Below are 22,332 nucleotides of genomic sequence, written 5' to 3'. Positions count from 1 at the left end.
TCGCTTGAACCCAGGAGGCGGAGGTTGCAGTGAGCCGAGATCCCATCACTGCACTCCAGCCTGGGTGACAAGAACGAAACTCCGTCTCAAGGAGAAAAAAATAAAAATCCTTTTAATGAATTAACAATGACTTGTAGAAAATTCAGGAACTTTAAAAAGTGTAAGAACATTTATTGTAATTCATAAGGTTTTTTTGGTGGTTGTTTTGAGACTCAGTGTCACTCCTGTCACCCAGGCTGGAGTGCAGTGGCTCGATCACAGCTCACTGCAGCCTCAACCTCCCAGGCTCAAGTGATCCTCCCACCTCAGCCTCCCAAGTAGCTAGAATCATAGGCACCACAGCCGGATACTTTTTTTGTATTTTTAGTAGAGACAGAGTTTTGCCATGTTGCCCAGGCTGGGCTCAAACTCCTGGGCTCAAGTCATGCTCCTACCTTAGCCTCTCAAAGTACTAGGATTACAGAAGTGAGCCGCTGCACCCAGCCCCATACGTTTTATTTTGTATGAGGTGGGATTCAGTGTGGAAACTAGAGACCGCTTTAGGCATTTTAATCTAGAAGGGATTTCACACAGGGAAGGGGGTGCTTCCAGGTTACTGGAGGGGCTGAAGGAGCAGGTTTCCGGTTGGTCTCTAAGATATAACAGAAGTGACCTGCAAGGTAACTGCTCCCTTCGAATCCACCCTGAAACTGTTGAGTTCAGGACATACCACGTGTAGCTGCGATCCAAGATAAGAAGCTACTTCTATAGCTTCCTCTGAACCCCACGTAAGCCAGTAGCCAGGACTAGGAACTTGCAGTCTGGCTACCAAAACTATTAGAAATACCTCAGGTGGCCAGGTGCAGTGGCTCATGCCTGTAATCCCAGCATTTTGGGAGGCCGAGGTGGGCGGATCACCTGAGGTCAGGAGTTCGAGACCAGCCTGGCCAACATGGTGAAACCCTGTCTCTACTAAAAATTCAAAAAAGTTAGCCAAGCATAGTGGTGGGCGCCTGTAATCCCAGCTACTCGGGAGGCTGAGGCATGAGAATTGCTTGAACCCAGGAGGCAGGGGTTGCAGTGAGCTGAAATCGTGCCATTGCAGTCCAGCCTGGGCCACAGAGCACAACACCATCTCAAAAAAAAAGAAAAGAAAAAGTGAAAGAAATACTTCAGGCACTGAAGACCAGGCACTGCTGCAGAGAACCTCACATTTCCGTGAGGGGCCAGGAAGCCTTTGCCTCCCTTCCACCCTTCAGATCTTGCAAAGCATGTCCAATTGGCTGAACCAAATTGGCTGCAACTCCAGCCCCAAGGGGCTCTGGGGAACAGGATTTCAGGCTTTTCAACAGCTGCTGTAGGAGGAGGGTGGACTGACGAGTATGTGAGCCAGCCCCAGGACCTTTCCCCGTTGTCTAAAATTTTATAATAAATATGTATTATAATTAACCAGAAAATACACCCAGAACTCCCCATTTAGGGACTTTCAGTTTATTTCTTGCCAGTCTGTTTTCTTTGTGCCTATGGGTATAGAAAGAAAATATATATGTATGTTTTGATATACGTGTCTGTTATTTATATAACGCAATTGGATTGTACAGCCAGCCGTGCATATCTGAGTTCTGAGTTCATGAACTCAACTGCAGATTGAAAATATTTGGAGAAAAAATGTATGGTTGTGTCTGTCCTGAACACATACTGTCATGTTACTGTTCCCTAAACAATACAGCGTAGCAACTATTTACAGAGTATTTACATTACATTAGATACTATATTAGTAAGTAGAGATGATTTAAAGTATGTGGGAGGATTTGTGTAGGTTACACACAAATACATCATTTTATAGCAGGGCCTTGAGCATCCTTCGATTTGTTTTTTGTTTTTTTGTTTTTTTTTTTTTTTTTGAGATAGAGTCTCACTCTGTCGCCCATGCAGGAGTACAGTGGTATAGTCTCAGCTCACTGCAACCTCTGCCTCCTGGGTTCAAGTTGTTCTCCTGCCTCAGCCTCCCAAGTAGCTGGGATTACAGACATGCGCCACCATGCCTGGCTAATTTTGTATTTTTAGTAGAGATGGGTTTTTCTCCATATTGGTCAGGCTGGTCTCGAACTCCCAACCTCAGGTGATCCACCCGCCTCGGCCTCCCAAAGTGCTGGGATTATAGGCGTGAGCTACCGGAGGTGGAGTCTTACTCTGTCACTCAGGCAGGAGTGCAGTGGCGCGATCTCAGTTCACTGCAACCTCCACCTCCTGGGTTCAAGTTGTTCTCCTGCCTCAGCCTCCCTAGTAACTGGGATTACAGGTGCACGCCACCATGCCCATCTAATTTCTGTAGTTTTAGTAGAGACGGGGTTTCACCGTGTTGGTCAGGCTGGTCTCCTAACCTCAGGTGATCCACCTGCCTCGGCCTCACAAAGTGCTGGAATTACAGGTGCGAGCCACCACGCCCGGCCGCATCCTTGGATTTAAATATCTATGGGAGGTCCTGGAAGCATTCCCCCACAAATAAGGGCTATACATTGGTTACCTTTTTTAACTTTGTTTTTTCCCGTGTCAGGAAAATGTCAGACGTGTGATCTTGAGCAGCCGTGTGTGAGACTGCCTTGGTGACCTTTGCCCTCCTTTGCCGCAGTGGCTGTGACAGTGAGAAGAGAGTCCCAGAGGAACTTAGAAGGGACTCTAAGCCAGGGAGGAAAGAGGGCAGCCTGGAGGGCTCCCGCCTGCCAGGCCTGTCTGGCTTGCCCAGTGGGTGTCCACCGGAGCCGTGGCTGAGGTCTGTGGCTCTCACCAGCCCTGTGTCTGCCTTCCTTAGGGGAGGAACATCATCGTGTTCTACGGCTCCCAGACGGGGACTGCAGAGGAGTTTGCTAACCGCCTGTCCAAGGACGCCCACCGCTATGGGATGCGAGGCATGTCAGCGGACCCCGAGGAGTATGACTTGGTAAGCTGCCACCGCGCGCCGGCCCCAGATGGAGGCAGGGGGCAGGACGGGGAGCCGGTCTGTAGGGCGCCCCTCAGCAGGGGGTGACTGGGAGGGAGTGGGGTCCTGGGAAGACGTCCTCGGAAGTTGCCTTCCTGTGAGGGTCACTGCCATCCCTGCCCGGGCTAACTGAAGGAAGGGCCATTCCTGCAGCTGCAGCCACACGCCAGGCGTCCTTTCCCCAGGACCGGCCCTCCCCTGAGCGCCAGCTGCCCTCCTTGCGGCCGCCACATCTCCCAAACCAAACCCACCCTCCCCAGCTGCTCCACTCCCCCCTCCTCCGGGGTCTTGGTGACGGGCACCACCCCACAGCCATCTCCAGGCTGCATTTCAAGTTGATGAACAATTTAGTTAGATTATCAGCGAGCACCAGGGCCATGTGGTGCTTGGGAGCCCTGCAATGATGAAGTTCCCAGGGTGACCCCAGACCTGCATCAGCACAGGAGGCCGCGTTCTGGTGGCTCTTTTGTGGCAAGCTTCACTTTCCTCTAGAAACACATCCTCTCCACTCCAGCCCAACACAGGTGACCTTGTCCTGCCCACCTGACACGAATGCCCATGCCCCACCCTCTCTGTGTCATTCCTTCTTTCTGATCCCATGACACCCAGACATCCCTGGCCTGGCCCCACCCTGGGCAGGACCTGGCCTTCCCCGTCTGGTGCGGGTTGAACCTTGAGCAGGCTCAGCCATAGCCGGGGCGCGGTCCTGCCCTGTCTCTGCAGGCCGACCTGAGCAGCCTGCCGGAGATCGACAATGCCCTGGTGGTTTTCTGCATGGCCACCTACGGCGAGGGGGACCCCACCGACAATGCCCAGGACTTCTACGACTGGCTCCAGGAGACGGACGTGGATCTCTCTGGGGTCAAGTTTGCGGTGAGTCACCCAAAGACTACTATGGGCTCCCGGTGGCCTGCGGTGCCTCCGGATCCTCATGTCTGAAAGGCAGCCCTCCAGACCCCCACCCCGTTCTCAGCAGCCAGGGCAGGCCACTCGTGAGACCCTCTCCTCTGCCCTGGACCCCAGCACTATGAGAGTGTCCCCTCCCTGTCCCCAGCCCCAGTCAGCTCCAGGGGGCATTGGGTGCTGGAGACTAAAGGCAAGAGGGTTCTGGCCGGACGACTGAGACCTGGCTGGGCTAGGAGAGCTGGAGTCCCAGCCCAGTGGGGAGGGTGGGCTGCCTCCACTTCCCCGTGGGTTGAGGCTGGCGGTGGACGGGGCAGGCTGTGGGCTGCAGGTCACCCAGTCGAAGCCTCTTCAGTGGCCCAGTGTTCCTCGCAGTGCAAGGCGCCTGATGGGATGGAGGCCTGCAGGTGTTCCCAGCAGCTCAGCCAGCGCTGTGGGGCCTCCCACCCCGCCCCCATGGCACCTCCCGCTGGTCAGGTCGAGGGCCAGGCCTCAGAGCAGCCCCTGTGTCCACACAGGTGTTTGGTCTTGGGAACAAAACCTACGAGCACTTCAATGCCATGGGCAAGTACGTGGACAAGCGGCTGGAGCAGCTCGGCGCCCAGCGCATCTTTGAGCTGGGCTTGGGCGACGACGATGGGAAGTGAGTGCCCACCCTGCCACCCTGATCAGCGCTGTGGGCTTAGGCAAGGGCCGTGGAATGTGAGGGGCACACACACCATTGTGTCAGCTGAGACTCAGCGACACGCACCTCCGACATAGGGAAGGGGCTCTCCTGCCTCCGCCCTGCCCCTGCCAGTTTTGCTTTTCGGCTTGTCCAACTCCCTGGAGCCTTCCTGATGCTCTGGGTTGATGTTGCTGGGTGCCCAGTCCTGAGCTTTGGGGACGGGGCGTGCCTGGCACCAGGTATTGTTGCCACATCGGCCTCCCCTGAGCCGTTCCCCCTCTCCTCTTCTCGGCCCAGCTTGGAGGAGGACTTCATCACCTGGCGAGAGCAGTTCTGGCCGGCCGTGTGCGAGCACTTTGGGGTGGAAGCCACTGGCGAAGAGTCCAGGTGAGCGAGTGCCCGCAGGTGCGGTGGGTGGGCTGGGCGGGTCCTGTGCCGAGGGCGGCCACCCTGGAATGGGGGCTGGCAGTGGGTTGCAGCGAGGTCGAGGAGGGACCTTGGTCCCAGCCAAGGACTCGTTCTGCCACCTTGCTCTGCTCTGCGCTGCCCCGGGGCAGCGGGGCGCATCCCACCTCTCGACAAGGACACAGCGCGTTGGGCTCTGAGGCTAGGTTCAACTTTGGCAGAAGGGTTCATTTCCTTAAAATCTGTCTCCATAGACTTGGCCAAAAACAACGTTCCTCTCTGTGCCCTGGGTGCTGCCCGGGCTTTCCTTACCTTCTCTCAGAATCTCCCGGAAGCCTGCCCAGCCCTACCCCGGCTTCTGGGCGCCTGACCCCCGGCAGCTCCACGCCACCTCTCTCCTTGCTCCCTCGCCTGCCCTCCTTGCGCATCTGCAGCAGGGGCTCCCCTGCCTCCTGTCGTATGTACCTGGGCCCTTGCCCCGAAGGCCATGCACCGTCTCCCCTGTAGTCCAACCCCTCCCTCTCAGGACTGACCCCTGCTGCTTCCCGGCCTCACCCTCGGTCTCCCCCTTCCAGCATTCGCCAGTACGAGCTTGTGGTCCACACTGACATAGATGCGGCCAAGGTGTACGTGGGGGAGATGGGCCGGCTGAAGAGCTACGAGAACCAGAAGCCGTGAGTGGAGGGAATGTGGCTTGGGGCAGACGGCTCTATGGCCACTGGTGCATCCCAGACTCAGTCTGCCGTGTATCCCCATATCCCCGCAGGGCCCTTCTCACCAGACCCCGTGCCACGAGTGGGCGTGAGTGTCCCTACACAGGGAGGGCATGAGGCCCAGAGCAGAGAGGGGAACTGCCCAAGAGCCAGGCAGCTGCTGCATGCCCTGACGCAGTGCCTGTCCAGGCCCCGGCCCTGGAAGACTGGCACTCGCCCAGTTTGTACTGAGCTCACTTAGCCACCTTACTCTACACTGCCCAGGGCAGCAGGGCGCGTCCCACTTCTCAACAAGGACACGGCGCATTGGGCTCTGTGGCTAGGATCCTCTTTGGCAGCAGGGCTCATTTTCTTAGAATCTGTCTCCATAGATAGACTTGGGGAAAAACCTAGCGTTCCTCTCTGCGCCCTTGATGACCCCTGGGTGCTGCCCAGATTCCTGCCTGAGCCACCCAGGGAAGTCCATGCCACTGCATCCAATACCAGCTGCCCTGTTTTCTGTAGGCCTGCCCCAGCCTGGCTGGAGCAAGAAGCCCCGCATTTCAGTGGCTTTCTGGAGTGCAGGGTTCTCTCTTGTCCACGGTGTAGTCCAGGACATGTGGGAGTGGGGAAGCTGTGCCCCCCATTTGGAGACCCAGCCACCTTCCAGCCTGTGGCACCATCAGCTTGGGTCTCACAGTTCTTTTAAGGCCAGCCTCAGTTTCCACATTTGGAAATGGAGACATTCATGACCCAGCTCTGCCCACGTGGTGGGACCGTAGAGAGAACTGCACTGGGGCCAGGCGAGGTGGCTCACACATGTAATCCCAGCACTTTGGGAGGCCGAGGCGGGTGGGTTACTTGAGGTCAAGAGTTCGATACCAGCCTGGCCAACATGGTGAAACCCCGTCTCTAGTAAAAATATAAAAATTAGCCAGGCGTGGTGGCGCACGCCTGGAATTCCAGCTGCTCAGGAGGCTTAGGCCGGAGAATTGCTTAAACCTGGGAGGTGGAGGTTGCAGTGAGCCGAGATCGCGCCACTGTCCTCCAGCCTGGGTGGCAGAGCGAAACTCAGTCTCAAAAAGAAAGAGAACTGCATTGGATCGGGCTGGGAGAGCCCTTGATGTAACTGGTGAGATTTCCTCGTGGAGATCTCTGAGATTCCCTGTGCTTTGTGCAACCAGAAGGGTCCTTGGGGACAGAGACTCAGATCCAAGCCCTGGCAGCTCACTGCGCTTCTCTCCTCCCCACCCAGCCCCTTTGATGCCAAGAATCCATTCCTGGCTGCAGTCACCACCAACCGGAAGCTGAACCAGGGGACCGAGCGCCACCTCATGCACCTGGAATTGGACATCTCGGACTCCAAAATCAGGTACCAGCTGCCGCCGTCACCCCTGGAACCCTCACTCTGGGCCGCCTGACCCGGGGCAGGGCCAGCCTTCTGCCCTCCTGAGCCTGGCATCTCCCTCCAGGTATGAATCTGGGGACCACGTGGCTGTGTACCCGGCCAACGACTCTGCCCTCGTCAATCAGCTGGGCAAAATTCTGGGTGCCGACCTGGATGTCGTCATGTCCCTGAACAACCTGGATGGTGAGTGCCACAGTCAGGGCGCCCTGCCGGGCCCAGGCAGCTGCAGGATTGGGCCTGTAGGAAGGCCCTGGGTTGAGCTTCTGCTTAGGCCCGAAGCCCCGGTACCTGGGCGGCCCTTGCACCGAGACTCCACGGTTACAGGATCCCAAGGAAATGGGAGGCAGAGTGGCCGTAGGTCAGGCCCTCTCTTGGGGTTCCCCCTACCCCGTCACTGTCATAGCCTTTAAGGGAGTGAGGTGCTGAGGCCTGGAGGCAGAGGCAGCCCCGGCTCCCCCATGGCCACTGTGTCCTGCTGGGAAGGCAGGCCCTGGGACCGCTCCCACCTCCTCACCGAGGTCAGGAGTCAGCAGCCCTCCCAGGTCCCCAAGGGTGCTCAGTGGTGCCAAGGGGCAGTAGCCATTGCATGGGGCTGCCTGCGCCTGGTGGGGCTGCCCAGCCTGAGCCTCCCGCTGTGAAGCCCCCGCAACCCACTGGTCACCGACCTGGGCCCAGACCGTCTCCACCCACCCCTGCTAGCCGGTCCTCAGCCGCCGCGCCAGGGCTGCCCTTACTATCGGGTTCCACAACCCGCCTGTGAGGGAGCAGCAGGAAAAGGGGCGGTGCCGTGTCACACCGTGTTGTGTGTGGTGAAAGCACAGCAGGTGCGTTAGTGTGCAGGGAGGGTGGGCCCCCCGCACCTCCCCTAGAAGAGTCCTGCCTCTGATGAGGACTTCCTCTCTGGCTGGAGGCCCCAGACTTGGCCCCAGGGCCAGGGAGGCATCAGAGAGCACAGGCCTTGTTTCCAGCACCAGCTGGGGCGCCTGTTCCCGCAGAGTCGGCCCGAGGCATCAACCCCTCCTGCAGCAGCCACCCATCCCCGGGAGGCGGCCGCGTACCCCAAATCCTGCCTGTGTCTTTCCCGCAGAGGAGTCCAACAAGAAGCACCCATTCCCGTGCCCCACGTCCTACCGCACCGCCCTCACCTACTACCTGGACGTCACCAACCCTCCGCGCACCAACGTGCTGTACGAGCTGGCGCAGTACGCCTCGGAGCCCTCGGAGCAGGAGCTGCTGCGCAAGATGGCCTCCTCCTCCGGCGAGGGCAAGGTGCGCCGCCTAGGCTCCGCGATCTCCGCCCGTAACCCCGCCGTTCTCCGAGCTCCGTGGGCTCCAATCAGCCCCGTCTCACCCCCGTGTCTCCTAGGAACTGTACCTGAGCTGGGTGGTGGAGGCCCGGAGGCACATCCTGGCCATCCTGCAGGACTGCCCGTCCCTGCGGCCCCCCATCGACCACCTGTGTGAGCTGCTGCCGCGCCTGCAGGCCCGCTACTACTCCATCGCCTCATCCTCCAAGGTGAGGGCTGGCCCTGCCCTGCCAGCCACACGCTGGAGGCCCAGCCCTGCTCGCAGCACAGGAGCTCCGAGATCCAAGCCCTGAGCCCCAGCGCAGCTCCAAATGCCTCTCCAGGCTGTGGACTCAGTGGGGCTGGTTTGAGATTCCCAGTATCTGTCCAGCCCCGGTCCCCAGAGCCAGTCCGGGAAGCCGCTGAGGATGGGGCCTCTGAGATTTGGGTGCCAGGTGGGCTGGAAGAGGCCCTGTGGGGATGGCCTGCAGAACGGCACTCGGGGCCGGGGCTGGGCAGGGGCCTCGGCTTGGCGGCGGAGCTCACACGGCCCTCCCCACAGGTCCATCCCAACTCTGTACACATCTGTGCGGTGGTTGTGGAGTACGAGACCAAGGCCGGCCGCATCAACAAGGGCGTGGCCACCAACTGGCTGCGGGCCAAGGAGCCTGCTGGGGAGAACGGCGGCCGCGCGCTGGTGCCCATGTTCGTGCGCAAGTCCCAGTTCCGCCTGCCCTTCAAGGCCACCACGCCTGTCATCATGGTGGGCCCCGGCACCGGGGTGGCCCCCTTCATAGGCTTCATCCAGGAGCGGGCCTGGCTGCGACAGCAGGGTGAGTGGGGGCCCGCGGGGGAGGGGGTGACGACTGGGAACCCTACGCTCACGCTGGCCCCTGCCATGCAGGCAAGGAGGTGGGGGAGACGCTGCTGTACTACGGCTGCCGTCGCTCCGATGAGGACTACCTGTACCGGGAGGAGCTGGCGCAGTTCCACAGGGACGGCGCGCTCACCCAGCTCAACGTGGCCTTCTCCCGGGAGCAGTCCCACAAGGTGAGACGGGCGGGCACCCATGAAGGCAGGGACGGGGCTGGCAGGGCCTCAGGTGCTGTGCCTTCCCCTCACGGCACGACCCTTGGCCTCAGGTCTATGTCCAGCACCTGCTAAAGCGGGACGGAGAGCACCTGTGGAAGCTGATCGAAGGTGGTGCCCACATCTATGTCTGTGGGTGAGTGGGGGTCACTGGGGTAGAGGGTGGGGAGGACAAGGCCTGCCTACCGCAGTTGGCCCAGCCCCCAGCACCCCCTCTTCCTGCCCAGGGATGCACGGAACATGGCCAGGGACGTGCAGAACACCTTCTACGACATCGTGGCTGAGCTCGGGGCCATGGAGCACGCCCAGGCCGTGGACTATGTCAAGAAGCTGATGACCAAGGGCCGCTACTCCCTGGACGTGTGGAGCTAGGGCCTCGCCTGCCCCGCCCACCCTGCAGACTCCTGCCTGTAATCACTCTCCTGGCTCCCTCCTGCAGTCTCCTGGGTGGGTTTGGCTTGGCCTTGGCACAGGCGCAGGTCCAGTGACAAAGACTCCTCCGGGGCCTGGGGTGCACCCTCCTGAGCTCCCCAGGCCAGGTGAGGGCCTCCGGCAGCACAGCCCAGGGCCTGCACGGGGGCGTCGGGCTCCATGCCTTGGGAGGCCTCTGGCCCTTGGTGGCCGCACAGAAGGGCTCTTTCTCTCAGCTGAGCTGGGCCCAGCCCCTCCATGTGATTTCCAATGAGTGTAAATAATTTTAAATAACCTCTGGCCCTTGGAATAAAGTTCTGTTTTCTGTATTTGCCTGGTATTGTGTGAGTAGATCTGGAGCCTCCACTTGGATCAACTTAACTCAGACCCAGGAACCCATGTGGTGGGGCCACCAAGCCCCGCCCTTCCTCCGGAGAACACACACGCTCAGGTCACCTCTGGGCCTCTCTTTATTGAGGGCACTGGGCCCAGGTCTTCCTTCAGGGCCCACAGAGCCCATAAAACCCAAGGGAGAATAGCAGAGACCCCCTGATACACACACTCGAGGGTGCCTCCCATCCCCTTCCACAACACGTGGGACACAGAAGCCCCTCTGGGCTGGCAGCAGAAAGCCAAGCCTCAATCCTTCTTGCATCCATGCCACTGACTGTGAAACTTCTGGTGCACAACCCTCAGGGTGGTGAAGAAATTGCCGAGGAAGAGGAGGAGGAAGGGGAAGCCGCACATAAGCACCTGTGGGAGGAAGAGGGTGAGGGCCCGGCCTGGGCCTGGGCCTGGGCCTGGCCCATCCGTCCTCTCCAGGGACCCCAGCTCACCTGCCACTCCTTGCACTGAGGGTCCCGGGCCAGGCTGAACAATGTCAGTGCATTAAAAAGCTGCCAGAACTGAGCAGGGAGGAGGCATTTTACTCAGAAAACCCAGGCCCTGCTCGAGCCCGAAGCCGGCGCAGAGGATGGACATACAGGCAGGGACACAGGGGCACGACTTACGTGTCCAAAGAAAAGAAAAGGCAGCAGGAAGGTGAGGCCCCGCCACATCCAGGACTGGAAGCCCTCTGCGGGGAGGAAGGTCAGGGCACAGGACGGCCAGGGACAGAGGGGACGCCACCACCACTCAGACCCGGGACGGGAGGAAAGGAGAGTGTCCAGATGCCAGGGCCACGCCCGACTCACCCACAGTGAGGTCCATGGTGTGCCGCTCGCCCAGTGCCCGCAGGCGGTAGAGGCAGCCACTCTGGTAGTAGTACTGGAGAAACTGCACAAAGCCTGGGCCGGGCGGAGGACAGAAGAGCGGGGCTGAGCCCAGGGGGGTTCCCTGCCCCCACCCCCCCACCACGGGTGCCCCCAGGCCTCAGCACGGACATCTGGGACACTCACTCTGGTACATGGAAAAGGACAGGAATTGGTTCCGGAATTTCTGGTACATGAGACCATCGGGCCTAAGATAGAAAGGGGAGGGCAGTGTGGGGACTTTTGGGGACGCCCTGTTTCCCCTCCCTGTCCCAGCTCCTGCCCCTGCCGGGGCCCAGCCACTCACCACGTCAGCATGACTCCCGACAGGAAGGTGGACACGTAGTGATGGAACACCCACCAGCCTTTGATCCTGGAGCACAGAACGAGCATCACCCCCAGGGCCTGTTCTGCTTCCCAGAGGGTCCCGGCGCCCCATTCCATGCTCCCCTCCCTCAGGGCCCGCCCTGCCCACCGGGAGCCGTTGTTGATGAGGATGCTTTCCCGGATGGTCAGGGTGCAGTAGTACCAGACCAGCAGGAAGTTGAAGGTAGCGTCTGTCACCCTGCGGAGGGAGGGGACCGAGGGTTGGTACCGCAGCGCCTGGGGATGGGCAGGGCCTCCGCCGGGCGGGACACCCACCTGGAGTTGAGCAGGAAACGGCAGGTGAAGGAGATGAGGATGAGGATGATGGTGAGGTAGAGCTTGAACTTCTCATACTCGTCCTTGTAGGCAAACCTGGAGGGCACAGGCTGGTGAGACGGGTGGGGTGCTGGTGGGGCCCATGCGTGCCCCAACCCTGGGAGGGCAGCTGAGCCAAGAGAAGTCGGGTGGAGGGGAAGGCCGGGTCGGGGGGTGGAGGGGAAACCCGGGTGAGGGGGTGGAAGGGAAGGCCGGGTGAGGGGGTGGAGGGGAAGGCCGGGTGAGGGGGTGGAGGGGAAGGCGGGTGACATGGTGGAGGGGAAGCCTGGTGACGCGGTGGAGGGGAAGGCCGGGTGAGGGGGTGGTGGGGAAGGCCGGGTCAGCTGGTGGAGGCCCAGCCTGATTACTTAGCCTGCTTGCTCAGGAGCGTGACGTTGACATTCCCCAGAACCAGGCTCAGGTACAATCTAGGGAAGGGGGTGGCAGGGTGAGGAGAAGCCCAAGTGACAGAGAAGCCACTGATACTCAGCCAAGCCTGCCAGGCCAGAGCCTGGGCCACCACCCCACCCCCTCACCCGCTGCTTTCTGCATGGCCTTGGCATCAGGTTCTGACCTTGGGGGCTGCAGACCCACTCCCCGCCATGCTCAGCCTTCCTCGCCGCCTGCTCTGGAATCCTGACCCCTGGGGAAACAGTGCCCCTGTCTCCGCAGTCTTGCCTGAAACGCCCCCACCTCAGGGCCCCAAGAGAACCCGGCTCTCCCTCCTCGCTGAGGGCCGTCCCCATGTCCCCGATTGCTCCTCTGTGCGATGGCTACCACCTACCCCCCAGCTCCTTGCCGCCTCCCCTCCAGAATCCTCAGTACTGGGTTCCACTTCAGTGACCCACACACCTGGCCACGTCTGGGACAACCTCCCAAACCAGAACAGAAACCTGGAGCTCCGACTGTGGGCTGACCCCCCAAGTGCCCAGCCTCCCGGGCCGTTTCTTCCCACCACAACCCCCCTATTCCTCACAGAGGCCTCCACGTTCTCCAGTCCCAGATCTCATCGGAGCCGGCCGAGTCCCCAGGCCACCCGCCAGTTCCACCACTTTCTTGCCAATCCCCTTAATGTCCAGCCTCCACACCCACCGAGATCATCTTGCCCTTCTCTGCCAGAGATACTCCAAGAGGTGACAGCAAAGTCGGTCACTTTCTCAGCACCTGCCCCAGACGCATGGGTTCTTGTTCACACTCATGCCACAGGGACAGAGGCTCAGCGTGGTCACGCAGTTCGCCCCAGGCCACAAAGAGCTTCTGTGGCAGCCATGCTTCTCCCTCTACAGAGTGCTCCCGGCACAGTGCTCCCCACTCAGGCCAGCTCCAGCCTCCACTGCCAACCCACCAGGCTGCGGATGTGTCCCCACTCAGCTCCCCATCTGGTTCCCAGCACTGGCCTCTCCACATCCTCTCCCCCAAACCCTCCATCCTGTCTCCTTCCACCCCAGGCCCCACCTGCAACATCTCAGAGAAGATAGCCCGGCTTCTGCTCTGTGGGGTCACTGTACTGGGAGCACTCCTCACCCTCCTCTCTGTACCCTCCATCCTCCACTAGCGCTTCTCGCTCTCCCAGGGCTTCCCTCCATCACCCCCTACTCTTCTGGCTCTTTCCCCTCTCGGCCCCTCTTTTCAGCAGGTGGATGTGCTTGAGTCTTCCCAGGGGCAAAGTAACCCTGCACCCAGGCAGCAGCAGCCCCTCGACCTGGTGCTAATTTCCAGTTCCTAGCTACTAATTCTCTCCCTCCACTCACAGCCAAGCTCTAAAAAGTCTCCCAGAGGGCCGGGTGCGGTGGCTCACGCCTGTAATCCCAGCACTTTGGGAGGCTGAGGTGGGTGGATCATGAGGTCAGGAGATTGAGACCAGCCTGCTCAACATGGTGAAATCCCATATCTACTAAAAACACAAAAATTAGCCGGGTGTGGTGGTAGGCGCCTGTAATCCCAGCTACTCAGGAGCCTGAGGCAGGAGAATCCCTTGAACCAGGGAGGCAGAGGTTGAGCTGAGATCGTGCCACTCACTGCACTCCAGCCTGGCGACAGAGCGAGACTCTGTCTCAAAAAAAAAAACAAAACAAAAAGTCTCCTAAACTTGGCTGTCTCCCTTCCTTGGCTCTTCTGTCATCCCCAAGATCAACGTCCACCCTGTTCCATCAAATGGTTCTCGCCAAGGTGACCCGACTTCCAGGATGCGTGTCCCCTTCCTTATCACAGGACTGACCCCGAGGCTACTGACACTCCTTTCTCCCTGCCTTCTGGGCCACACCTTCTCCCAGCTATCTTCCTGCCTGCAGCCTCTGCTGGGATTTTTCGCTCAGCAGAGGGTTTTGCACTGCCCTGTCTGTCCTCCTGGCTGACAGCAGCTGGCCTTTCCAAGTGCACGTTCCACCCCTCCCTCTCCCCTGCCAACTGGGCTCAAGGCAAGCGCTGCAGCCCAGCAAAGCCTCTGGCCTCTTGGCTCCCTCTCAGCTCCCGCCCCGAGCTCTGGCCACTACAGTTCTGCTTATGGCCTTTGTGTCTACCTGCTGCTACCTCTCGCCCTCAGCCCATGTGTCTGCCTTACTCTTTTTATTTATTTACTTATTTATTTTTTAAGACACAATCTCACTCTGTCGCCCAGGGTGGAGTGCAGTGGTGCAGTCTCAGCTCGTTGCATCCTCTGCCTCCCAGGCTCAAGCGATTCTCCTGCCTCAGCCTCCTGAGTAGCTGGGACTACAGGCGTGCGCCACCATGCCCAGCTAATTGTTGTTTTTAGTAGAGATGGGTTTTACCATGTTGCCCAGGCGGGTCTTGAACTCCCGACCTCAAGCAATCTGCCTTGGCTTCCCAAAAAAGTGCTGGGATTACAGGCATGAGCAACCGTGCCCAGCCTATTTTCTCTTTTTAAATAAATAGAGAGAGAGGGTCTCAGTATGTCACCCAGGCTGGTCTTGAACTCCTGAGTTCAAGTGATCCTTCCACCACCATCTCTCAGAGTGCCGAGATTACAGGTGAGAGCCACCACGCCTGGCCCACTCTCTTTATTCTCTAAGACTCAATCCACCCATCCCCTAATCCAGGAAGCCTTCTGTGACCTCCTGGACTAGGTCAGGTGTCCCTCACTGTGCCACCTCATTCCCCATGCTACGAAGCACCTATCACGTGAAATGTCACCCTCAGCTGGTTGTCTCCCCTGAAGTCAGCACTGGGCCTCATTGCTCAGCCTGCACTGGGCCCAGGGAACATTTGCTGACTATAATGAGCAAGAGGGGGCAGCACCTAGCTTCAGGCCTCCCCCCCGCGGGAGTGGCTGTGAACTGAGCTGGGGGTGGGCAGTGGGGGCCTCACCCATTCTTCTTGGGCAAATAGGCCTCCATGTCAAAGAATAGGCCTTGGCGCTCTTTCATCTGGTTCTCCAGCTCCTGCGCGGCCACCTCGGCCTCTGCTGGGAGGGAGGGTTTGCATCTGCGGGTGAGGGCAGAAAGAGTCAGGGTAGGAGGACTCCCAAATGTCCTCCCTGACTCCCACAGGGGCAGAAGGGCAAACACGGCCCAGAGAGGGGAGGAGCAGTGCCCAGGGTCTCACAGCGCCAGCCCTCCCACCCCACATTCAGCCCATGGCAGGTGGGGCAGGGGCTCCTAACTTCTTCAGGGTGAGGGCCAGCTCCTGGAGCCGCTTCTTCTGCCGCGTGATGGAGCTGGTGCAATTGTTCTGAAGTTTCGTCAGCTCCTCCAGCTTCAGGCGGTATAGCCGATGGGTCTCCTGGGGACCGGAAGGGAGAAGGCTCAGGCCATTTGGGGAGCCACTGAGCCAGAGCCTGCAGGCAGGACGTGGGACTCAGGCTCCCCCAGGTCTGCTGGGAGGGTCTCGTCTCGCTCAGTGGGAAAGGACGGAGAACTGCGCCTGCCTAGGGATGAGGTGGCTGTCTCCCCAAGGCAGGCGAGGACCTGGGTGTCCACCTGTGAGCCCTGAGACCCCCACGGCACCCCTCCCTGAGAAACAGACTAGGTGGGTTTTTTTTTTGGTTTGAGACAGTCTCATTCTGTTGCCCAGACTGGAGTGCAGTGGAGTGATCTCGGCTCACTGCAACCTCCGCCTCCTGGGTTCAAACCATTCTTCTGCCTCAGCCTCCCAAGTAAGTTAGGATTATAGGCACCCACCATCATGCCTGGCTAATTTTTGTATTTTTGTAGAGACAGGGTTTCACCATGTTGGCCAGGCTGGTCTTGAATGCCTGACCTCAGGTGATCTGCCTGCCTTGGCCTCCCAAAGTGCTGGGATTACAGGCATGAGCCACCGGGCCCAGCCAAGGTTTTCTTAGTCTCAGCCCATCTGCTAGTTTTCCCCACCTTACAAGGACAGGCTCTCTTTCTCCTACCTTGAGTCTGGAGCTTAGGCCCCAGGGCCCCCTTCTGGACCAAGCGGGCCGGCCAGAGCCACCCCTCTGTCCTCTCAGCTCCTCCTGCCTATCCAGCCTTCCAGTACAGGGGGAGCTGAGGTTCTCAGGCATTCCTGACATCTTCTTCCCAGGTTAAAGGTCATCAGATTTCAGCCCTAGAGCCTCCTGCTCTAAGGCCAGCCCCCCTCACCTTTGGCCCAAGGCTTCCCCGAGCACTTTGCCCTGGTAGGTGAGTCTCAAGAAGGCGCAGCCTAGAGGTGGGGCAAGGGGCAGTGTGAAGAGAGTCAAGCAGGGGCTGTGGCCAGGACAGCGGGGGCCAGGCGGGGAGGCTGGGTCTGCTCAGTCTCTGGGGAGAAGCACCAATGGCAGGGGGCTTGGCAGGGCCAGGGGCAGCTGGGTTTCAATGCCGACAGGAAGGGGTTGGAACCAGCCCAAGAGAGGCAAAGACCTAACCAAGCCATCAGCTGGCCGGGTCTCCACTCTGTCTGGATCTTGTTTCTCATGCCCAGGAGGGCTCACCACGCCCCCTCGGACCCCAGCACGTGCCACTTCTGCCCACCCACAGCCACCGCCCTCTTCCCTGCCTGGATGAGGCCAGCAGCTTCCTCCTGCCTGGCCTCTGGACAGAACAGCCATGGTGGCCCCGAGGGAGCTCAGTCCAGACAATTCCTCCCGTAGCTTTCCACTGGCCTCGGAGGGACTCCGATCTCTGCCAGGCCAGGGCGTCCCTACAGGGCCTGGCCCCGCCCACCCCTCCCCTAGCTCTCCTTGATGCAGCCACATGGGCCTGTCAAGTCCCCTCTTTCCTTCTAAAGGCCTCAGCGGTGCGCGCTGTCCCTCCGCCTGGGGCGCCCCCCCATCCAGGCCGAGGACTCCCCCTAAACGCTGCTCCCCCGACCCGGGCTGCCTCTCGAGCGCTGCCCGCTGCGCGTTTGCTGAGTGGCTGACCCAAGACTGGGCCCGCCTGTGTATGACTCAGACGGCCGCTCTCTCCTGGGAGGGAACCGGGTCGGGGTCTGGGCCCCTTTCCAAGGCCCTCATTGGAAGCTGAGGTCGCCCAGCGCAGTGGGGTCCCACCGGGGTTCCCGGACACTGGAGGAGGCGGCGGTGGACACCAGGACCCGGGGCCTCGCCCCCCTAGGCAGTGACGACAGGGCCCCGACCCCTGACCCTTAGCTCCCCGCTGCCTGACCCAGGGCTGCCTGACCCTTGACCCTCAGCCAGTGAAACGCGGCTCGGGGCCACCGGGCGTCCGCAGCGGCGCTAACCTGGATGTTCTGGAAGTCCTGCTGTAGATCCTCCCAGTCCCGCAGGCAGTCGCCCAGCGGGCCCGGGGGCGGGGGCTGCATGGCTGCAGAGCCAGGAGCCAGGAGTGGAGGACAGCGCAGCAACCCCGGCGCGCCCGTGGCTCCTACGCCACCGCCCCCGTCCGCTTCCGGGCTCGGGCCGCCACAGGCACCAATGGGAAAAGGCCACGCCCCCATCCCAGCCAATCCGGGGCAGGGGCGGGGCATAGGCGGGGCCATATGCAAGGGCGGTTGCTAGCCCCGGGACTCGCGGCCTGGACCCGGACTGGGATGGCTGCAGCCCCCGGGCCCGGACTGCACTGACTGTGCCAGCCGCGTGGTGCAGCCAGCAGGTCTCTGACTCGTCATGCTAAGAGCAAACCAAGGTCCAGGGAGGTGACACCTGCCTGCAACACTTTCGTCCTTGGGAAGCTGAGCCTCTTTGGGGAAGGGAGTTAGAGCTGCTTCTCTCGCTTGGATTTTTACAGCGGCCTCCTTTCTCCCTGCCTCTTCTCCACTGTCCCTTCTCGCGGCCACCAGACTGCACTTCCCAAAACACAAGTATGATTCCCTATCATGTTCATGCATAAAACTTTCCAGCGGCTGTGTCCTACCTACCAGGAGGTCCGTAATCAGAGCTCTGCAGCTATCCCTGGCTCTGTCCCAACTCAAACCCTGAGGAAAGCCAGGGCTGCGTGGAAAGTCGTTCCCCCTCTGGCAAAACCCCCTCCATCCCTCCGCAGAGCGGGCTAGGTGGTGGGACGGCATTCGTCTCTTAATGAATGCCCCACCCAGCCCCACCCACGTGGTGGCAGGGAATGGTTGCCGAATGGACTTGGGGAGGGCCCTGCATGGATGGACATCCTAATCCCCTACCAGTCCCCTAGTCTGTGCCTTCTCCTGATGCCCAGTTTGTTCTGTGGGTGCTGCCAGCTTTGGAGAAGTGCATTCTGAAAACAACTTCCAACTGGGTGCCGAGGCCCACACCTGTAATCCCAGCACTTTGGAGAGGCTGAGGCTGGAGGATCACTTGAGCCCAGGAGTTCGAGACTAGCCTAGGCAACAGAGCAAGACCCTGTTTCTACAAAAATAAAAATAAATTAGCCAGGTGTGATGGTGCATGCCTGCATTCCCAGCTACTTACCCAGGAAGCTGAGGTGGGAGGATCGCTTGAGCCCAGGGAAGTTGAGGCAGCAGTGAGCCATGATTGCACCACTGCACTCCAGCCTGAGAGACACAGCAAGACCGTGCCTCAAAAAATAAATAAATAAAAATAAAAAATTTTAAAAAAGGAAAGGGGATAAAAATAAAAGGAAAGCTGTTAAGACCTTAGGAATTTCTAGAAACGTGAATAGGGAGATGGGGGAGGTGCGGTGAGAATCTCTCCTTGGTGAACACAGCCAGGCAGAAATGAGTGGGGAGCAGGGAAAGAAAATCTGTTTCAAGGGGTGGATGGCAGGAAGCACCGGGGATGAGGCAAGGGTGTGATCCCATTCCAGGAGCCTGGGGGCTAGACGAGGCTGGGCTTGGTATCTCTGGGGCGAGGGGACTGCCTATTGGTGGCTATTGTGACATCCTCTGTGAACCAACACAGGCAATCTCTGGGCGCCCCCAGGCAGCCTCCAAAGGGTCTAAGTCACCAAGGGGATGCAGGGCAGCTGCTCTAGCAGCCAGATGCTCTTCCAGAGGCAGCCTCAGGGGTGCAGTTGGGATGGCCCAGGACACCTCAGGGATGCGGGTTCTCGGTGAGCTTGAGCAGGGCGCACCTGCTAGGTGGCATGAACAGGCGCTTGGGAAGAATCAGTACAGGAGGCTGACATGAGACTTTCAGGCAGCAAAGGCCTTCTCCTTCCAGACAAGCCTGGGTATACACACTCTGACCCTCCACCCACAAAATGCCCCCAAGCGAGGCTCTTCGGTACCCTTCACTGGGCCGCAGAGAAGATCAGTAGAGCGGATCCATGATGTTTGTAATGGAATCTCCAAGGATAGTCTTCTCCCATTCCAGCAGCTGACTCACCAATCCCCGATTTGGACACATGTTGTTTTTGCATTTCTTGACATAGGCCCAGGACCTCTATGAATACAAAGAGAGAAAGTGAACTTCAGGATTGGTCCTGGGCCCTTTCCACTAGGATCAGAGGCAGCTTTCAGAGACAGGAGGCACTTGCACAGTGCCAGCAACACGGCTTAAGGGCTGGACGCAGAAACAGGGCAGCCTGGCATGAATGCATCGGTGCTGGGAGTCATGGGAGCTGGTTCTGCCTTGGGCAAGCCCCTCTGCTTCTAAATCTGGTGACAGAAATAATTCCTAATTCAAAAAGCTCCTGGGAAGACTGAGACAACATACATGAAACCACCTGTGGATGGCAAACACTATGCCAAGCCTAGCACAGTCTCAACAAAGGTTTGCATTGTGACTGGACTAATTAATGGAAAGAGGCAGAGAACTGTGGGCAAATTCTCTGAAGAAGGAAAATTCAAGCTGCCCTCCTCAGGCATCCACCTTAAAGTACAGGAAAGGTTGCTGCATGAAGGAGGGTGAGCACCTGGTCTCCCTCTGGATTGAGGACAAAGGAAAAAGGGAAAGGGAAAGGCAAGAGTGGTGCCTGAAATTAGGAACAGGAGGAAATGGCCGGGTACAGTGGCTCACGCCTGTAATCCCAGCACTTTGGGGGGCCAAGACGGGTGCATCCCCTGAGGTCAGGAGTTCAAAACCAGCCTGGCCAATGTGGCAAAACCCTGTCTCTACTAAAAAAAAATACAAAAATTAGCCAGGTATGGTGGCACATGCCTGTAATCCCAGCTACTTGGGTGGCTGAGGCAGGAAAATCGTTTGAACCTGGGAGGCAGAGATTGCAGTGAGCCGAGATTGCGCCACTGCACTCCAGACTGGGTGACACAGCAAGACCCTGTCTCAAAAGGAAGGAAGTGATGTCAACCCAATAAAGGCCATATACGAGAAGCCCACAGCTAACATCACACTCAATGGCGAAAGATAAAGTTTTTCCTCTAAGATCAGGAACAAGGCAAGGGAGCCTGCTTTCGTCACTTCTGTTCAACATAATACTAGAAGTCCTAGCCAGAACAATGAGGCAAGAAAAAGAAATAAAAGGTATCTACGTTGGATAGGAAGAAGTAAACTTACCTCTGGTTTGAAGATGACATTATTTCATATGTAGAAAACCCTAAAGATTACACACACACACACACACACACACACACACACACACACACACACCTAATAAATTCAGCAAGGTTGGCCGGGTTGGTGGCTCAAGCCTGTAATCCCAGCACTTCGGGAGGCCGAGGCGGGCGGATCATGAGGTCAGGAGATCGAGACCATCCTGGCTAACACGGTGAAACCCCATCTCTACTAAATATACAAAAAATTAGCCGGACGTGGTGGCTGGCACCTGTAGTCCCAGCTACTTGGGAGACTGAGGCAGGAGAATGGCGTGAACCCGGGAGGCAGAGTTTGCAGTGAGCTGAGATTGTGCCACTGCACTCCAGCCTGGGTGACAGAGCAAGACTCTGTCTCAAAAAAAAAAAAAAAAAGTCAGCAAGGTTGCAGGATACAAAACCAACATGCAAAAATTAGTTGCATGTCTATATACTAACAATAAACAATTCAAAAAGGAAATTAAAAAAACAATTCCATTTACAGTAGCATCAAAAAGAAAATATTTAACTAGGGAGGCAAAAGGCTTGTACACTGAAAACTGCAAAAACAGTGCTGAAAGAAATTAAAGACACAAACAAATGAAAAGACATCCTGTGTTCATGGGTTGGAATATTTAGTATTATTAAGATGCCAATACTACTCAAAGCAATGCACAGGTTTAAGGCAATCCCTACCAAAATCCCAACAGCATTTTTTGTAGAAATAGAAAAATCCATCCTAAAATTCATATGGAATCTCAAGGGACTCCATAAAAATAAAATCTTTAAAAAGAACAAAGTTGCATGTCTCACACTTCCTGATTTCAAACCTTCTAAAACAAAGCTACAATAATCAAAACAGTATGGTATGGACATGAACAAAGAGACCAATGGAATACAACAGCCAGCCTAGCACAGAAATAAACCCTTACAAATATAGTCAAGCAATTTTTTTTTTTTTTTTGAGACTGAGTATCACTCTGCTGCCCAGGCTGGAGTGCAATTGTGCAATCTCAGTTTACTGCAACCTCCGCCTCCTGGGTTCAAGTGATTCTTGTGCCTCAGCCTCCCAAGTAGCTGGGATTACAGGCATGCACCACCAGGCCTGGCTCATTTTTGTATTTTTAGTAGAGACGAGGTTTTGCCATGTCAGCCAGGCTGGTCTCAAACTCCCGACCTCAGGTGATCCGCCCACCTCTGCCTCCCAAACTGCTGGGATTACAGGTGTGAGCCACTGCACCCGGTCTGTCAAGCAATTTTTGATAGTATGCCAAGACCATTCAATGGGGAAAAAGGACAGTCATTTCAACAAATGGTGGTAGGAAAACTAGATATCCCCATGCAAGAGAATGAAATTGAAAACAGGAAATCAATGGAGAAAATCAACAAAACCAAAAGCCACTTCTTTGAAAAGATCAATAAAATCGATACACCTCTGTAGCCAGGCTAACTCAAAGAGAAGACACAATTACTAATATCAGAAGTGAAAGAGGAAACATTGCTACAGATCCCACAGATATTAAAAGGAGAATAAAAGAATATTCATACCCACAAATGTGATTGATCCATTCCTTGAAAGACACAATCTGCCAAAACTCACACAAGAAGAAACAGACAATCTGAATAGGCCTACATATGTTAAAGAAATTGAGTAGTGGCGGGCGCCTGTAGTCCCAGCAGCTCAGCAGGCTGAGGCAGGAGAATGGCGTGAACCCGGGAAGCAGAGCTTGCAGTGAGCCGAGATCGTGCCACTGCACT

General features: G+C 57.7%; 3 protein-coding genes across 10 annotated transcripts in view; 1 reads left to right on the top strand and 2 right to left on the bottom strand.

Annotated features, from left to right (window-relative positions):
- POR (P450 (cytochrome) oxidoreductase) overlaps positions 1 to 10,149 on the top strand; it is a 100,028-nt gene extending 89,879 nt beyond the window's left edge. For both annotated transcript variants that reach the window (XM_011930150.1, XM_011930158.1), the window contains exons 4-16: positions 2,792 to 2,920; positions 3,683 to 3,832; positions 4,381 to 4,505; positions 4,827 to 4,916; positions 5,510 to 5,608; positions 6,882 to 6,998; positions 7,099 to 7,217; positions 8,122 to 8,303; positions 8,401 to 8,550; positions 8,883 to 9,153; positions 9,225 to 9,370; positions 9,463 to 9,545; positions 9,637 to 10,149. In XM_011930150.1, coding sequence (XP_011785540.1) covers positions 2,792 to 2,920; positions 3,683 to 3,832; positions 4,381 to 4,505; positions 4,827 to 4,916; positions 5,510 to 5,608; positions 6,882 to 6,998; positions 7,099 to 7,217; positions 8,122 to 8,303; positions 8,401 to 8,550; positions 8,883 to 9,153; positions 9,225 to 9,370; positions 9,463 to 9,545; positions 9,637 to 9,781 — 1,806 coding nt within the window. In that variant the 3' untranslated portion in view covers positions 9,782 to 10,149. The remainder of the gene's footprint in view (positions 1 to 2,791; positions 2,921 to 3,682; positions 3,833 to 4,380; positions 4,506 to 4,826; positions 4,917 to 5,509; positions 5,609 to 6,881; positions 6,999 to 7,098; positions 7,218 to 8,121; positions 8,304 to 8,400; positions 8,551 to 8,882; positions 9,154 to 9,224; positions 9,371 to 9,462; positions 9,546 to 9,636) is intronic.
- Positions 10,131 to 17,573, bottom strand: TMEM120A (transmembrane protein 120A). The gene is made up of 12 exons (XM_011930166.1): positions 17,395 to 17,573; positions 15,371 to 15,489; positions 15,076 to 15,192; positions 12,120 to 12,179; positions 11,713 to 11,808; positions 11,546 to 11,635; positions 11,378 to 11,443; positions 11,218 to 11,279; positions 11,014 to 11,106; positions 10,831 to 10,895; positions 10,657 to 10,725; positions 10,131 to 10,573 (listed from the first exon to the last, which is right to left on the bottom strand). Exons 1-12 carry the CDS (start codon positions 17,473 to 17,475, stop codon positions 10,460 to 10,462), a joined length of 1,032 nt encoding a protein of 343 aa, XP_011785556.1. The 5' UTR covers positions 17,476 to 17,573; the 3' UTR covers positions 10,131 to 10,459.
- STYXL1 (serine/threonine/tyrosine interacting-like 1) overlaps positions 15,378 to 22,332 on the bottom strand; it is a 63,659-nt gene continuing 56,704 nt past the window's right edge. For 5 of the 7 annotated variants that reach the window (XM_011930210.1, XM_011930197.1, XM_011930219.1 and 2 more), the window contains one exon: positions 19,232 to 19,489. In XM_011930210.1, coding sequence (XP_011785600.1) covers positions 19,358 to 19,489 — 132 coding nt within the window. In that variant the 3' untranslated portion in view covers positions 19,232 to 19,357. Of the gene's footprint in view, positions 15,490 to 19,231; positions 19,490 to 21,767; positions 22,240 to 22,332 lie in introns of those variants that run through there. The other 2 variants (XM_011930191.1, XM_011930175.1) reach the window with 2 other exon arrangements.

Source organism: Colobus angolensis, unplaced genomic scaffold, assembly GCF_000951035.1.
Source record: "Colobus angolensis palliatus isolate OR3802 unplaced genomic scaffold, Cang.pa_1.0 Scaffold120, whole genome shotgun sequence".
NCBI classification, from domain to species: Eukaryota; Metazoa; Chordata; class Mammalia; order Primates; family Cercopithecidae; genus Colobus; species Colobus angolensis.
This window is presented reverse-complemented; position numbering and strand designations above follow the sequence as displayed.

Excerpts from the sequence above, each read along its gene's own strand:
- TMEM120A (XM_011930166.1), bottom strand. The coding sequence starts at position 17,475 with ATGCAGCCCCCGCCCCCGGGCCCGCTGGGCGACTGCCTGCGGGACTGG. Across the intron at positions 11,444-11,545 it reads CTCATCAACAACGGCTCCCG|GATCAAAGGCTGGTGGGTGT; the intron begins GTGGGCAGGGCG and ends TCTGTGCTCCAG. Across the intron at positions 11,107-11,217 it reads GTCCTTTTCCATGTACCAGA|GCTTTGTGCAGTTTCTCCAG; the intron begins GTGAGTGTCCCA and ends CGCCCGGCCCAG.